Source organism: Apus apus, chromosome 3 (assembly GCF_020740795.1).
Source record: "Apus apus isolate bApuApu2 chromosome 3, bApuApu2.pri.cur, whole genome shotgun sequence".
NCBI lineage: Eukaryota > Metazoa > Chordata > Aves > Apodiformes > Apodidae > Apus > Apus apus.
In genome coordinates, this window is record NC_067284.1 from 41,979,406 (window position 1) to 41,995,243 (window position 15,838).

Consider the following 15,838-nt stretch of genomic DNA (forward strand, 5'->3'; position numbering starts at 1 on the left):
AATAGCCCTGAAAGATCTGTTGGTGGTAAAAAAGGTAATAGTTCACCTTAATTTATTTTAATTGATTCTTAAAAACTTTTGCTACACACACTCACTGGAGTGAGTTGCAGGAGCTTGCATACCAGGTAGATTTTTCAAATGATCATGGATCTATTTATAATGACACTTGGCACCTCTAACTGACATTATGTTTTAACTCTAATAAATAACCAGAAACCTAGTGCATCAAAGCCGAGTAATGATGCCAAAATATTGTCATTATTGCCAGTGACATGACTGCCGTATAAAATAACCCTTTTTATAATGTGTTAACTTCTTCTTCAGATGACGTCTTCCATCTGAAGGATGTTCATCACTCCCTTCTATCTTTTATGGTAAGAATGCAGCTGTAAAATGCAGCCACTCCCTGTTTGGATGCTTTTTTCAATGCTTTTGACATAGTTGAACATTATTTTTTCTCTCTTATCTGCTCTGACAGTACAGTCACTTAGCATTCATTAGAGATGAGGTCACTGAAACACCTTTGTTGTCCCATGCAGTACAGCAAGAAACTACTGTTACCTCTTCATCCATCCTACAGGAAACTCAGTAGAGTTTCAACATCATTTTGTAGCACCAAAATCGCACTCTGATTAATCTCCTGGTTTATTTCTTTTCACATATTCAATAATCACAAACATACTTAGCTTTCACTGACAGAGAAACAGGAGAAACAGAAGTCTGGGAGTTGCAGAATTAACCTTTAATGAAGATAACTCCTCCCACATTTTCATATTTTTTTCAAGCTCTCATTACGACATCCCCATGGATGAAAACCTACTTACACAGTGCAGCCTTTGGTTCTTCATATGGGACCTTGCCAGCTTTGTGCTTTCCTCAATTTGTCTGCTGACATAGTCTTTGTTATCTTAACAGAGGTATCACTCCATAATTTTTGTCTGTTGCTTAAGGCAGGAAGTATTATCCTCTACTTGAATCTACTAAAACAAAATAACAAAGACTTTTGCTTACCCCACCTAGAGATGGCTGTTGGGCTTATTGGCAGCATCACCAGGTTAGATGCTGTCATTTCTCTTCACAGGAGCAAGCTTTGTACTACTTCTTGTACTACTTCTTGTCAGCATTCAGGGTTGGCATGAAATAATGAATACAGGTGTAAAAAAAAGAGTGAAAAATGACACATTTAGACATATCTTTTAAAGTCTTTGTACACTTAATCATGTGGCCTTTCAGCAGTAAGTTTAGGCAGTCACTAAGGCTGGGTGAGGTGTCACCAGGAAAGGGTTTGACCTTACTGTAGCTCAGTTGTCAGCCCTGCACGCAGCAGTCACACTTCCACCAAAAATCAAGCTTTCCCATTCCTCACTTCTGTGTTGCTCCTAATTTTTTTCCAGAACTTTGCTCTATGGAATGCTTTCTGGAATGACTACTCGTCTCCATATAGAAAGAAATTTCTGGGGAAAAAGTGTTACTAAAAACTTCAGCATTCTTTGATTCCATTTCATACCATATGACGAGTAAAACACTTGATCTTGATGGAAACAATGTAAGAAAAGGTGGTGACAAAGTGGCTAGAGCTACAAGTGCACTATTGCTACTGTGTTTGCGCAGTTGTGTTTTGGCTCAGATCACAGACTCCTGCAGCCTCAAAGAAGTATGTATGTTTCTGGGGCATAATAAGCAAAAAGAGAAAAATAAGCAAGTAAAGGAATTTTAGAACACAGGCCTACATGCACAGGGGTTGGATTGTGACTAAAAACTTATGACTGTTACTCTGCAGACCATGCAAGTATAAGAACTGCAAATTCTTATCTGATTTACATGTTTGTTTGTTTTTAAATTACGAGAGTGGGAATTCAAGTGGCAAAGCAAAACAATAAGTACTCTGGAATATACACTCCCAAGAGGATAAACATAACCAAATACAAGTGCTGTCTTAAATACAGGATTTGCATTTTCTTAGCAGAATAAACTCTCTGCCTTGACTCTCTGCTCTCATTGAAGTGGAGGTCATGGCTAGTGACAACTGGGAGCTGTTCCTGGAGGCTCTCTTGCCTTTTTAGGTTATGAGGGTCTCTGTGTGTTTAGGATAATATGATTGACAGCTCCACTCCGGCCCCAATTAGCACCCTATAATTTATTAGCTTCTGCTTTCAGATTATGCGTTAACTTCACAAATATTTCAACCACGGAAACAGCAGCTATCAAGTGTCCCTTTCATGATCCAGCTCACTGGGTCTGCAGTTAAGCACAACGAGGGAGCTGTGCAGGTCTGTCAAGAGAGAATAATCATTTGTGTCTGTGTGCAACTGGGGCTGTCACAGCTCTTTTGGACTTGGCTTGTGGAAAAATGGGATTGTTCCACTACACTGGGGATTAGGGCTTGGTTCCTGTCACAGGGGTATGATGCAGGATTAAGGCCAATGTGCTGATGCTTCCATAGAGGGTAAATGTTTGTTCTGTTCTGTTTATCATAGAAATACTGATGCTTGAGCTTCACGTAAACAGCACAAGTAAACAGGAAAGTTTGTGTCCCTCCTAACATTGTTCCTTGGCTCCTCATTGCTGCAGTGTAGTAAGTGCAGGAGGGAAGAGCCTGGGTGAAGTAGAAGAACAGTAAAGGGGATGAGATGCCGAGTCAGCACTGGGGCCAGATGTCAGGGAAAGAAGGGAAGAAATCTGAGGGAGGGTAACAAATAAGGAGGGCACCTTGCAGCCATACCTGGGCCAGATGTGGAACGAGGGAATGTGCCATGTAGTAGGGAAATGAGGCATCCGCAGTGATGTCTGGTATGGCATTACATCTGATGGGACAGCTCTCTTTGGAGGAGAGGAACCTAGCCATGAGTGTAAATAAACAACTTCCACATCCCTAAAGAAGTGCTCCATTCTTAGGTTAGACTGTAAGCTGCAGTCAAGCGTGGCAAAGGGTTGCCCATGCATGTGAGTGGGGCCCAGGGACACGAACCCCTGCACCCTGCACAGGCTCCTCCAGTCCTTTCCCTTGTCCCATAAGACCTGACACAGAGAAGGCAGGGGCAGGAGGAGGGAGGACATGACACGCCGGTGCATCTCCATTACAATTTATACTCACAGGTTTGGTGCACGTGATCCAAAGATTATGCCTGGATATGGAGAAAGTAGAAAGTGCACTGAAAAGGTAACTCCTCCTGCATGATTCTCAAAGGACATAAACAGGGAGACCCTGCTAGCCTGAGCTGCTTGCCAGCAAAGGTCAGATTAGAGAACCATCTAATCATGTTGGGAACAAAGTTAGCAATATGGTTCCTAAGGCTGTAGCCCCAAAGCTGGGGGACTGACTGACGTAAAGCTTTTTATTTTTATCTTTCCCCCTCCCCCTCTTCATTTTTCTGTTTCTCTTTTTCAGGTCCTTTTTCTTTTCCCCTTTTTCCTTTTTTTCCTTTTTTTTTTTTTTTAATTTCCTTTTTTTTTTTTTTAATTTTTAAAATAATTTTTCTTTTTACTAACCCCTATCCCTATTTCCCTACTGAAAAATCATTAGCTCACTCCTCCGAATAACCACACCACGTCTCTCCTCTTGCTGCAACTGCTCCTCTGGGTGGCAGTCCAGGGAAGCCAGCCAGGACACTGCAGTCCTCCAGAGAGGCTGGTTAGCCCTTCTGTAATAAAAAGTGCATGTTAATTACAACTGTTGCCCAGAAAAAGATGCACAAGAACTGCCAGTCAGAGAACCCTGGTGCATCCAAAGCTGCCTGCAGCATTTTCCTCCCTTCAAGGAAGGGCCCAACCTTTAAGCACTTGCTAGAACTTGTAGTGAACCTAAATAGGACTTCAAAGGCAAGGCGAGAAGGGATGATAGTCACTCCTGACCCAAGGAGGAGACAGGGCAGATACATTTCCCTGGGGACAGGCAGCACACAGTCCAGGGGAGACACAGAGGATTACTCAGACTCTCTTTCACCCTCTCTCCTCCACTCCTCTGCTAGGGAGTCCTATGGAAAACTCACTGGAAAAGGAGGTCAGAACTAAGTTACCCTGAAACTCACCAACATTGGACTAAAAGCAGTGGCACGTATATATGTGTCTAAAAGCTCTGTGCTGTGTGCTTGCAACTGCAGCTGTACTGCAGCAAAATCCTCCTTAAAATAAAGTGGAGGCTGAAACTACAAATATTATGTCCCATCCTCACTTCCATCCTTTCCTTGACAGATCATTGCTAACTTTGCCACTGATTAAAATGGTATTCTTCTGTGCTTTGCTAAGCTTCAGTTATTTCCAGAATGGAAAATAAATGTCTGCAGGGAATGTGCCCAGAGCTCACACTATGAATTCCTACAAACTGTTCTGACTCAGCAGCAGCAGATACTCTTGCTGCTTGCAGTACTGCCATGCTCTGCTGCAGATCTTGTCCATCTGCCACCTTCCCTGGACTCTGCATGGATGCGTCAGGAGCTGTGTTTTTTTGTCCGTCCTAGCCGGGCTACTCTGCTTGTCAGGTGGGCAGCTGGACTGCAGGAGCCAGTGCTAACCTCTGCATGACACTTGGAAAAGGACTGTGGGAGGATCTGCTCTTCAGGCTGCAGGAGCAGAGACTCACAGCCCAACTCTTTCCATGTGTGACAGTTGTGTGACATGTAAGACATACTTAACAAAGAAGTAGCCTTCCTTGTGTATTTCCAGGTTTTCCACAAGCACTCATGGTTAAATTGTTAATCTGCAATGCAAAGAGGAATAAAACAGACTTGGGAAATGACAATTGAGGTTATTTGCACTGTTACTGAATTAGGACCTGTGGCTCCAGTCCTGCAAAGACTCACTCCCAGGTAAGTGCTGTGAGCAGTCCCCCTGGAGTCAAAATAATCTGGAGTGAGCAAATCTCTGCAAGGATTAGTCGAAGTAGAGCATGTGACCTGTTAGACTGCAGTCTATCCAGAGTAGGAACTTGTTTTTAAAGGAGGTTTGCATAGCATCTAACACCTTGAGCCACTGTCTTGACTTTGGTGTTTTGATGTTTTCACAATACAGCAATGAAAAAGAGTATCTGGAGAGCAAAGGTTGAAACCAATATCCATGTATTCATTTCATAAATTATCATGTTTGAAAATGTTCACAGTCAAAATAAATTGTAAATGTCAATGGAGTAAATGACTGGTTTGTGTTCACATGAATATTTCCAAACTGATTGGGCTGTATTGCCCAACCCTTCTCATTATGACTTGCAGAGGAAGAAAAGAAACCATTGTGGTGAAGCACAATCAATTCTAGCTTCTGATCAATCTTTTAAAAAAACAACTTTAAAAACAGCCAGAAAAAACATGCAGGCAAATGCTTGCAGAATGATCCTGTTATCTCCAAGCCTCTGCAGCAATAGAGTTAAATAGCCTTTTTAGTTACTTTTCTCCTGCAAAGTGCCTGCTGCCTTCTTTTTTGATAGGCATCTCAGAACACTTTTGGTTTAACCAATAATATAAATCCTTGAGTCCTTCCCCAGAGTCTGGGCTCTGGCTAATTGGAGGCTGAGGGTGAAAAGTCACCTCCTGCCATTTGCTGAGCTCTGACAGGGGATGCTCTGCACACAGTGTATTTCAAAGCAGCTCCTTGCCAGCAACTCCGGTATTTACTTACACTGTCTGATTGGTTTCTTACTAGTGAGATTCCTATGCTTTGCCATAAATTGAGTTATTGCTGAGCTAAAAGCTAGAAGAGAGTTTTGGATATTTATAACTCCATTTCTGACAAGTGGTGAACATTCTTCCAGTGTCAGAAGGTAGAAACTTTCAACATAGCACAAAAATCCACTTCCTATTGCTTCTCCTAGTAGCAGAAGGGTAGTATTAGGACTCCACTCTAACATGCACCGAACTTTGTCAGCCTTCAAAGACATTACATTAGGAAAAAAAATAGAACAAAACAAAGCACAGTAGCATTGGGATTGGATGCTTTGCCTGTAAAAAAGTCAGCTTTTAAGTTTAAGGGGACATTGCCATTTGGGTACTATTTCCTTAACTATTCGTCACCATATAATAACATTTTAATTTCCCAGTGCAATAGCAGTGCTGAATGCTACAGTCCCCTCTTCTGTCAGCTTTATGAATAAACACCTGTTATTGTGGAGCAGCACCCTTACTTTAACCCATCTTACAGATAAACTGTACACTAAATATCGCACTACGACAATCTTGCATTTTCTTATCTTCTGTATTTATCACAGTATTTTTTTACTCAGTAAGAAATTATTTCAAACTGCTAGGATTTCTATTTATCTTTAATGAAAAGTAATAAAATTACTAACTTAATCCACATGACAGGTATTTTTCGTATTTCATCCTCAAGTTTCCAGTTTGCTTCATTTTTCTTATTTAGCATTAATTCTTCAGAAAATCACACAGGCTGAAAGGAGACACCTTTAATGCAGCTTTCCTACCATTAAATAGTTATCTTATTCCCCCTTTCAAAAACAAAACAAATATTAAAGTGACAAATTGACAGCAACAAGTAAACAAAGAGAAATGTTAGAGGCAACTCAGACGTATTGTCCATCAAGTGCCTTTCCTGCTGGTGTTCCCCTTAAATGCTGTCAGGTTGAGGACAGGCAGTTCTTCACAGGTTTCCTTCCTCCCCCTGCTTTAAGAAGGTTTTACTTTCACCAGAAAATATTTCTTGTAAAAAATAAAATAAAATAAAAAACGAACAAACAAAAAACCAACAAACCCGACAACAAAACAAAAAACCACAACCAAACAACCGTTATATATCCAATGCAACTGTTGTGCCAAACTCTGAGAAGTGCCACCTCGGTTTTCTTCTTTCTGGGGTTTGAGCAGTTGTGCGTGGAACAGCTGCATCGCTGTAAGCCCAGGGCAGCTGGCCCCCGGCCAAACACTTGCCACTCACAACCACAAAGCTGAAAAATCAGACCAGTTCCTTGACAGTCCAAAATGTTCGTGTGTCCCAGTTTCTTCTCCTTTTACTTTTCTATAATGTGAGATAAAAATCCAGTTCAAAACTGCTAAGTAGCTTTCCCGTGTTTGCATTCAAGAAATAACTTTCACCGCTGTAAAAAAATATTCACACCACTAAAAAAAAACAACCCATGATTTCCTCTGCCCCCTGTGCGAAGGCTGGTGGTTTTGCATCACAATCCATGACGTCATTTGACCCTTTTAAAGTAGTCTGACTGCAGTTCTGGGTATGGGGTCTCCTTAAATAGAAGTTAATGTCTTTGGCTGTCCTCTTGCAGCAGAAGGATTTTCCTCTCCAAAATAAGTCTAGAGTACCGTCCTTACAAATCCAGGTCCTTTTTAGTCCTGTTGTCTTTCCCCGAGCTGCAGGGCCACGGTGGACTTGGAGAAGGGCAAGGGGAGATCTGGGAGTCTTTGAGTCAGCAGATCAGCTCAGAAGGGATCCACCACAGAAGGAGTAACGATGAGCTGCAAACCAAGATCAGAAGCTGTTACAAACTGACTGGATTTCAGCTCTGAATGCCACCATGTGTAACAGGCAGAGATCTACAAGGGAGAGCCAGGGGGAGAAGAGTGAAGGACAGCTCTAAAACCAGTATAGATCCTTGCTTTTATCCTGAGGCTGCAAACCTGAGAATGGAGAGAAGAAAAAAGGGAAGAAGAAAAATAGGTACAGGTGTTTAAGGACAGAGAGAGACAAACTGCATTTCTGCCAGCTGAGATCAGAGAATCAATCTAAAACATGGGCCCCTCAGAGCCCGAGGAGGCTGTGGAGCAAGGAGGAGACCCCAAGCTAGCCAGCAGGCAGGCACATGTTCCTCCTGCCTATAGCAAGGCCACCATAAGGAGCCATTTGCAGTTGTGATAAGTCATCTTCATCATAGACATCTGCCACCAGAGCAAGATTTCCTTGCCTCCGCAACCACTGACTCAGGAACTGCCAGTGCTGGCTATGCCTGTATCACCTTTTTGTCCCTGTGGTCACTCAGCCTTATTTCCAGGCACCCCACCAGACACAGAGTACCAATCCCAGGGGAAAATAATATTGCCCTTTTTGCTCAGCATATGTAATTGTGCTTTCCTATCAGAAACTGTGAGGAAAAAAATACCAATTGAGAGAAGGCAGCTTATGAAGCTGTGAGTGGCCTAGAAATGACCTGCTCTGGTGTGGCTGCCCATGCTCCTGCCCTCAGGGCAGCCCATGGAGGGAGCCAAGAAGTGACCTTTGGGACTGTTCTGTCCTGCTCCCAGCTCTTGCTGCTCAAGGCAAGAGCAGGGCCCAGGCCAGGGCGAGAGCACCTCACAGCAACCAATACCCTCAGGGCATGTCTTCAGGTGTCAGAAACTTGAAGAGGGTTGTGGGGACTGATGTGTTGCCCTGAGCAATTCTCCCTCTCCCCTTCCTCACTTGCCTGGCCTGAGAGCTCCAAGAAAAGGCACCCAGGGCAGAGCTCAGGTTTCTCCTTTGGGCCTTCCACCTCCAATTTATTCCCCCACAGCAGCAACCCATCCACCTCACCTTGGGGGGTCCATCCCCACTATTCTGGGCAGCATAAGGGAGGTGGGGAGCAGGGATGTAGCTGAGCTGGGGGAACTCAGAGTGGCAGAGGGCTGTGTTTTACCTGTGTCCACATTGAGGCCGAGGCTCTGTGCCATGTCCCCCGCGGCGCTGGGGAAGGGTCCTGGTGTCGTCCAGGCTGCTGCAGTGCCCGGCTCACTCTTGCCCAGTTCACAGGGGGGGCTGACTGGTGTGGGCACAGAGGCAGGGGTGAGGCGGTGGGGGCGGACAGAGGCGGTGGGCACTAGGAGCGAGCTGTAGCGGGGGTCAAAGTGGGGCCCGTACACCTCGTGCATGGCAGCAGGGCGGGGGTAGGCAGTGCTCTGTGTCCCAATGTAGGGGTGGTGATGGTGGTGGTGGTGATGGTGGTGAGCATGGTGCCAGGCCTCGGGGCCCCCCTGGTGCAGGTGGCCGTGCAGGGAGGCGGGTGCGTAGGGGTCGGCAGCGGCGCTGAAGGGCAGCTCACTGTGGGTGGCAGCTGCCAAGGGGCTGCTCAGGGTGGCTGGGACTGAGGAAGGCTGGTACGTGCTGTTCCAGAAGGACGGCGGGAAGCTGCGCTGGCTCATCGGGAAGGAGCCATCTGAGTGAAGGGTGGGGGACAGAAAGGAAAGGCAGCAATGAACACACCCAGCAAGCTCTGATCTCCTTTCCCTAGGACTCTGGCTCTCCCCAGGTCCCCCCAGACCAGCCCTCACATTCCCTTTATCCCCCAAAACAACTACTAAACACAAGAAATTCCTGCCAGTGAGTACAGATTCCTTTCCAGCTAAACATTCAACACACCTAGCCCAGGGCTTACCCATGAAACTGAAACTGTTTGCTAGAGGTTTCTCTTACTATGCATTTAGGGGAAAGACTGTTATGCTAGGTGAGGAAAACAACTATTTTCTTCAGAAGTGGAAACTAAATGAGAGCTATTATATGCTGCAGCAATTTCCAGGGTGGGGTTTTTCTTGTTTGTTTTTATAGTAATCTCCCTGTCTAAGTCTTTATGCCCAGCACCTCAGAGAATGCCTGACCTTGCCAGGAAGGTGGCTGCTGCCTCAGTGCAGTTTCAAAGTGGGCAAGAACAGCATGAGATGTGACTAAGGGCCAGCTTGAATTTTCAAAACATCTAGGAGCAATTCCCCCGTCTATTACCATGGACACACCTGTTTCTTGGGTATATTCCTAACATATTTGGGAAGTGTTCTGCAGGTCTTTGGAGACTGGCAGGGCAAACAATAAAGATGCTGCATTTTCTTTGCTTGGTAAGCCACGTGTGGGAGGGACAAGTGATTACTAAAAGCACAGAGATAAACATTACACATTATGAATTGGGAATGCACAGTGTCCCCAAAACAAGTCAAAGCATGCTCCTGATACATGTTCATCAGTTCTGTGCCCTGGCATTATGCAGGGAAAAGAGAATTGGTTCCTGACAAGCAAAGAACTCTCCTCTCCTGCCATAAATTCTGGTGCTGAGCATCTTTCACCCATGAAGTATTTTAACTACTATTTCATTATTGGAAACGACCAACAGCAATTCATGGAAGGGCTGTGAAACACACTTTCGGCTGAGCAGGTGGCCCTGTGAGAGAGGATTCCCAAAGCCACCTAAAAAGAAGTGTCTGCACTAACTCCCTGGTGGGCAGGGTGTGGGGAAGGCTGTTCCTCTCTGCTCTGGGTACCTCCACGGGCCTGTCCAGGGTGAATCAGGCACTGCTGTGGAGAGCTGTACATCAGCCACAGCTTTGGCCGTGCTTGCACAGGGATGCTCCTGCGGGCAGGTCCAAAAGTCCCCATTTTGAAAAATGTATGGTCCTTGTCTCTGCTCTAGCAAGCAACCAGGGTGGTGATACACGTAGGGAAACGTACAGGGACACACACAATCTGGTTATTAGCCTCGGGAAGCTGGTGAGATTATTTCCATATTTGTTCTTTTTGCTTCATTTCCATCCCGTGGGGTCAGCAGGGCAGGCGCTTGCCATAGCCCCAGTGCGGGGGTAGCCCCAGTACAGGGGTACCTCCGCCGCTTGTTCGCTTGCAGCCCCCTCCAGGGAAATCGCACTCCAGGTTTCCCGACCTCGTGCCTCCCTTGGCACGGGCAGCGGGAAGCGCGGCGCCAACACAAGGGGCTTTTCTTTACCTTTTTTCCCCTAAAACGATCAACCCGCGCGCTGCTTCCGGCCGGGGACAGCTGGCTCCTGGGGGCTCCCAGGAAAGGAGGACGCCCCGGGTGGGGGTCCTTCCGTCCCCCGTGCTCGAGACCCCCCCTACCCTCGCTGCACGCTCACCCCGCCAGGAGCCGGCGTTCCGAGCCGCCTTCGCGCTGCCGAGCGAGAAACTGCTGGGCTGGCTGAGCGCCCGGCTGAAGTGTTCGTCCACCACGGCGCTGATGTCCCCCTGGAAATAGGTGAAGAGGACGCAGCGGGAGTTGATGTACTCGGCCTCGGGAGGTCGCTCCTTCTCGGGGCTGCAGTCCTCCTCCTTGATGCTGGCGGCGGGGTGGCTGGAGAAGGAGCTGCTGGCGCTGCTGCTGCTCTCCGGGGCTTCTTGCATTTTGGAGTAAAAGGCGAGTTTCTGGAGGAAAGAGGGAAGGCAGGAGCGGAATCAAACAGAGCCAGTCGGGCAGCCCGGCATGATGCTCTGGCTCTCCCAGTACCAGCCGGGATGCAGCGCAGAGCCCACTCCTGAGATCTTTCCAAGAGGATGCAAAAGTCTGGCCCCCGACTGCCCGCCAGCGAGGGAGGTTCCAGCAGCACCCCCCACTCCTTAGGTGTATTTCTGCCACGCCCCGGGTAGACTGCGAAGGGGCTGCAAATAGGGCTGGGGACCTGAAACCGAGAGAGAGATGCCGACAGGGATGAAGAAAGACATCCTCCGTGCGGAGCAGGCGCGGCCTGGCCCGGAGTCACCGGCACGGCTCCCCAGCATGAAGTCCCCCACAAGAAGGCACTTTGCAGGCCGGCTGCTGAGGAGGAGAGGGGGTGGGGCGGTGGGGCGGGAAGGGCGGCTGCCGAGGGGCTGAGATGCGGGGGGCTGGGCGCGGGCAGGTGGCAACCCCGCACTCAGGGCGCAGGACTGGCAGCGGCGGGAAGCGAGTGCCGCTCGGTCCCTGCTCGCATAATCTAGGTATTCTCGCAAAAATCTGCCCCAAAGAGTGTCTCGCAACCCGTAGCGGAGAGAAGGAATAAAGGGAAAAAAAAACCACAACCAACAACCCAGACTGGCAACCTCAAACACATTTCAGAGCAAAAAAAAAGCATTTCCTTGGCCAGCAAGAAGCTCCAGGTATTTCCTACACCATTATTCTGTTTTTGCTGGATTCTGCAGCATGGGAAAACAGCAGGCGTTGAGAAGTTTGCTGGATGTTTCCCATCTCCTTTTTATCCACGTTAGCGTGTCCGCAGCTGCTGCGAGTTTCTTAGAAATGAGCGATGGGACGTGGAGCCCAGGCTTGGCCGCTGCAGGCAGAACCGTGGGACGGGTGCGGGGGGAAGCACAGAGGGGACGGGTCAGAGTCCTGGACCAAGACATGCGGGTCACTGAATAACGTCACTCCTTCGTGGCTACCGCCTTTCCACTTGGCTCCGGGCTCGGCCATTGAGGTAATGGTCATCCTCCCTAAGTAATGTCACGAAGCCATGTGCGAGGCGTGGGCAGGGGGTTGAAGGCAAGGTGGGGAAAGACATCATTTGCTATTTGTAATAGGTATTCCGGCCCCGCTGCCAGGCGCTGGAGGTGGCATATGGGCTACCTCGCCGGGGACTGCGCGGAGCGGGGCCGCCCTCCCGGTCACCGGCCCTGCACGGCGGGCACTGCTGCCCGCCCGGGCCCGGGGCGCGGCTGGCTCTGTCCGTCCCCTTTTTCGTTTTGCTGGGAGAGGAAGGAATTTATTTCTGGAAGGAAAACAGAGGGAGGGAAAAAAAAAGAAAAAAAAATAAAGAGAAAAACAGAGGGCGAAACAGAAAGCGGTGAGCAGCAGGTGCAGCCTGGAGAGAGGAGCGGGACGGGGTGCGCAGTTCCCCGCGCACGGCGGGCTGTGCGTGCCGCGAAACATCCCCGCTGCCGGCCAGGTCCTTTCAGAGAAATTCGGGGATTAATCTATACCCGCGACAGCCCGGGAGGAGCAGCGTGCGGCGCGGCGGCGGGACGGGGATTTCGGCCACGAAATACCCTCGGGTTTCACAGGGGTCGCCCAGAGCCTGGTGGGACCAGGGCACAGGGCAGGGGTTTCCCCGCCGAGCTGGCCCCGGGAGCAGAGAGCATCCCCGCAGCTCTGGCGCGCCGCAGCCCTACCCCTCCTCGGGACTGGGGCTCCATCCCCCTCTCAAAATCCGGGGAAACCCGGCAGCTTCCCTGCACTCTCGCCTCACCCACGTTCAGACAGTAAATCCAGAGCACACCTCCAAAGCGGCTGGTAAAATATCCGCCCGAAGCGGCTCCCGCGGCGGGTCCCGGGATGCTGGCGCGCAGGGGTGAGCGATATCCCCTGCCTTGCCTCTCCCGGCGGACACCCTGCAACCGGGGGCATCGCTGCCCCGAGCCGCCCCCCTCGGATGGAGCCCGTCCCGGCAAAAAGAAAGAAAGAAAAAAAAAAAAAAAAAGAAAAAAAGAAAAAAAGAAAGAAAACCAAAATCCCTGAACCGCCATCGCTCTCGCTCCCAAAGCAGCCCTCAGCCCGTCGGGCGCCACCGGGGTACGTACCCTGCCGAGCCCCGCGCCAAGGTGGGATGCGGTTCTGCTCCGCTCACCATCGCAGGCTCCCAGATCTTTCTCCCCCACCCTTTCCCCTCCCCTTCTCCTTTTCGCTTTTTCCTTTTGGTAAGGCCCCAGACGGCCATCCTCCAGACGACACCCCTCCCACCCTCTGCCTCTTCACCGCTGACCCCAGCACGTACCTGGTGGTAGGGGCTGTAGGTCGCTGCGAAGTAGGGCTGGGAAGGACCGTAGACTTGGTACATAACATCCAAACAGCTCATGGCTGGCCGCGGCCGAGAATTATTTTTTTCCTCATCAACTCGTGTTGTGCAAAGTGGAGCAGTGCTTCGCAGGAGGGAGGTTCCCGGGGGTTAAGAGGCACCACTCATTGGTGGGAGGAGTGAGGGGGGATGAGACCTCGTTGGGCTGAGATGACACCCCCCGTCCCTGCCCTCCTTCCCTGCCTCCCTCCCTCCGTCCCTATAGTGCGGCTCCCTTCCCCAAAAACGCCGGGGCCGGAGAGGCTCTGCGGCGGCCAGAGGAGTTTCAGCCCTCGACCCGGCGGGTGGCAGGGGTGGGGAGAGACGGGGAGAGCTCCCTTCTACAGCCGGGGCTGCTGAGGAGCAGCGGAGCGGCAGGCGCGGGGGGAGCTCCGTTCTGCCTCCGCCCCGCAGGGACTCGCCGGCGGCCGCGGGGTGCGGGGGAAGAGGAGCCGCGGAGAGAGGGGCGGCTTGCCCGGTGAGGCAGCCCCTCTCCCCCTGCCTTTCTTTACGTTTATTTAATTTCATGCTCTTACCGTGCCGGGCGCTGCCCCGCCGGGACCCGTCGCGCCCCCCCGCGCCCCCCGCTCCGTGCTTCCCCTCCGTGCTTCCCCTCCTCCGGCTGAAAATCCCGCTACCAAAGTGGAAGGAACTGAAACGTCTGATGGACCGAAGGAGAAAAACTCAATGGCTCCCTAGGAGGAATCTCCCCAGAAACTTTGAATCATGACACATGCGGAGAATGGAGATGCTTTTAAGTTGAATAGAAACTAAAGCAGCGCCGAGGGTAAAGCCAGGTGAAAAAAACAAATTTTCGTGACGGTAAACTGGATTTACTCTCCAGCTTTCTGCCGAGGACCATAGACGGAGGTGTCAACGGGTGAATGTGTCTTAATTGCTAGTTTTGACGGCGATGCATTGGAAGGAGATTAGATTCTATAACAGAGACATAGGTTCTCATTACAATATCAACCCTTTGAAACACCTTCCTGGTGTGGGTCACAACTACTATGAAAAAGGACACTTTTAAAGTTATATTTTAGGCATTTATAATGAAGCAAAAAAAATACAGAAAATGCGAGAGAAAAAACAGTAGTAAGTTTTCAAATACTGATTTTTTACAAAACTATGGGGGAAAAAAAACAAAACAAAACAAAACAAAAAACGAACAAAAAAGAACACTTTGAGTTATGAAGACCTGGAAATCTAATTGGTTTTTAGCAGAGAGTCCTCACAAGTAAAAAACATTGGTGCCTCTTCCCCCCCCAAAAAAAAAAAAAGTAATTTTTGTGTTGGGAATGTTAAGAATTGTTACATATCTGTCCCTCACTAAAATCAAACGCCAGTGCCGAATAAGTGTAAGTTTCCATTTTTTCTGTACCAGGTGCCAGTTTCAAAATTAATTCTTAACACTTCCCCCCAACCCTTTCCTAGTTGGGCCAACTTGTTTTTCATACTGAATGCAGGCTGGAACACCGTGGCTATGGGCTTCAGCCCCAGCACCTCTCCTTTCCCCATCGGAGCTAATTTTGTGTTGGTGGTTGAGAAGTGGATGAGAAGAACAGTTGGTATTAAGCCTTCAAAACCAAAATGTATCTCATGCTCTATCATTTTTTTCTCCTGAGTAGCAAGCGAATAGCCACGGTGTGGGGAAGGACTCCATCTGTGACTGGCATCTAAAATCAGGCAGTCAGGTAAGGAGCGCCCCTCTGCTCCTTGCAGGAAGAGACAAAGGGACCTCACCTGGGACAATGGGATCCCACTTCTCCCTTGTGTCCCTGCTCCCAAGAGGTAGGGGTCTTTCCTAGCCACCATACAGAGATCTGTGTCCGTTTCAAAGGTAATGTCATGCTGGGCAATGCACAGAAGAAAAAAAAAAAAGCAAGCCCATTTCTCAGAAGGTGAGTCTGATTTGGAGATGTATTCCAAAGGCACAGGATCCCTGTCTGCTGTTAATGCGAGCTCTTCACCAATAACTTCATGCAATAGCAAAGGTAGGACCTGATGCCTACAGAGGCTGAGCACTTGCTCCTTGTGAAGATAAACTGCAAATGTAGCAGCAACAACTCTGTGCTGTGACACAATAGATGATCTCAGTTGTGTTCCCTGGAGAATCTCTCCTTGAAGGTTGAATTTAGTTATTTTTCCTCACATTCAAGTATATCTTAAGGCAATCAGGTCTGATGCAGCTTGGTATAAGTTCAGTTTCTTTTATAAACAGCTATTTGACTGCAAAACTGTCTAATGTAAGACATGATAAAACTTCAGTGCCTTAATGCAGAGCAGGGCAAGCATTCATGCAGAAGTGCTGGAGTTGTTTTGCCTTCTCAGTGCACTCTGTGAAATCAGTCCTGGTACGGGAAATTATCCTGGAAACCAAGGGTCAGAAACTG

General features: G+C 48.7%; 1 protein-coding gene across 3 annotated transcripts; it reads right to left on the bottom strand.

Moving 5' to 3' along the window:
• Positions 1 to 6,229: 6,229 nt before the first annotated feature.
• Positions 6,230 to 13,520, bottom strand: VGLL2 (vestigial like family member 2). Of its 3 annotated transcripts, none has more exons than XM_051615705.1 (4): positions 13,386 to 13,520; positions 10,779 to 11,064; positions 8,567 to 9,082; positions 6,230 to 7,412 (listed from the first exon to the last, which is right to left on the bottom strand). In XM_051615705.1, the coding sequence occupies exons 1-4, from the start codon at positions 13,464 to 13,466 to the stop codon at positions 7,372 to 7,374; spliced, it is 924 nt and encodes a 307-aa protein (XP_051471665.1). In that variant the 5' UTR covers positions 13,467 to 13,520; the 3' UTR covers positions 6,230 to 7,371. The 3 variants fall into 3 exon arrangements, with proteins under 3 accessions (XP_051471665.1, XP_051471664.1, XP_051471666.1); XM_051615704.1 differs by having other exon boundaries at positions 6,230 to 7,574; XM_051615706.1 differs by lacking the exon at positions 8,567 to 9,082.
• Between the last annotated feature and the right edge of the window lie 2,318 nt (positions 13,521 to 15,838).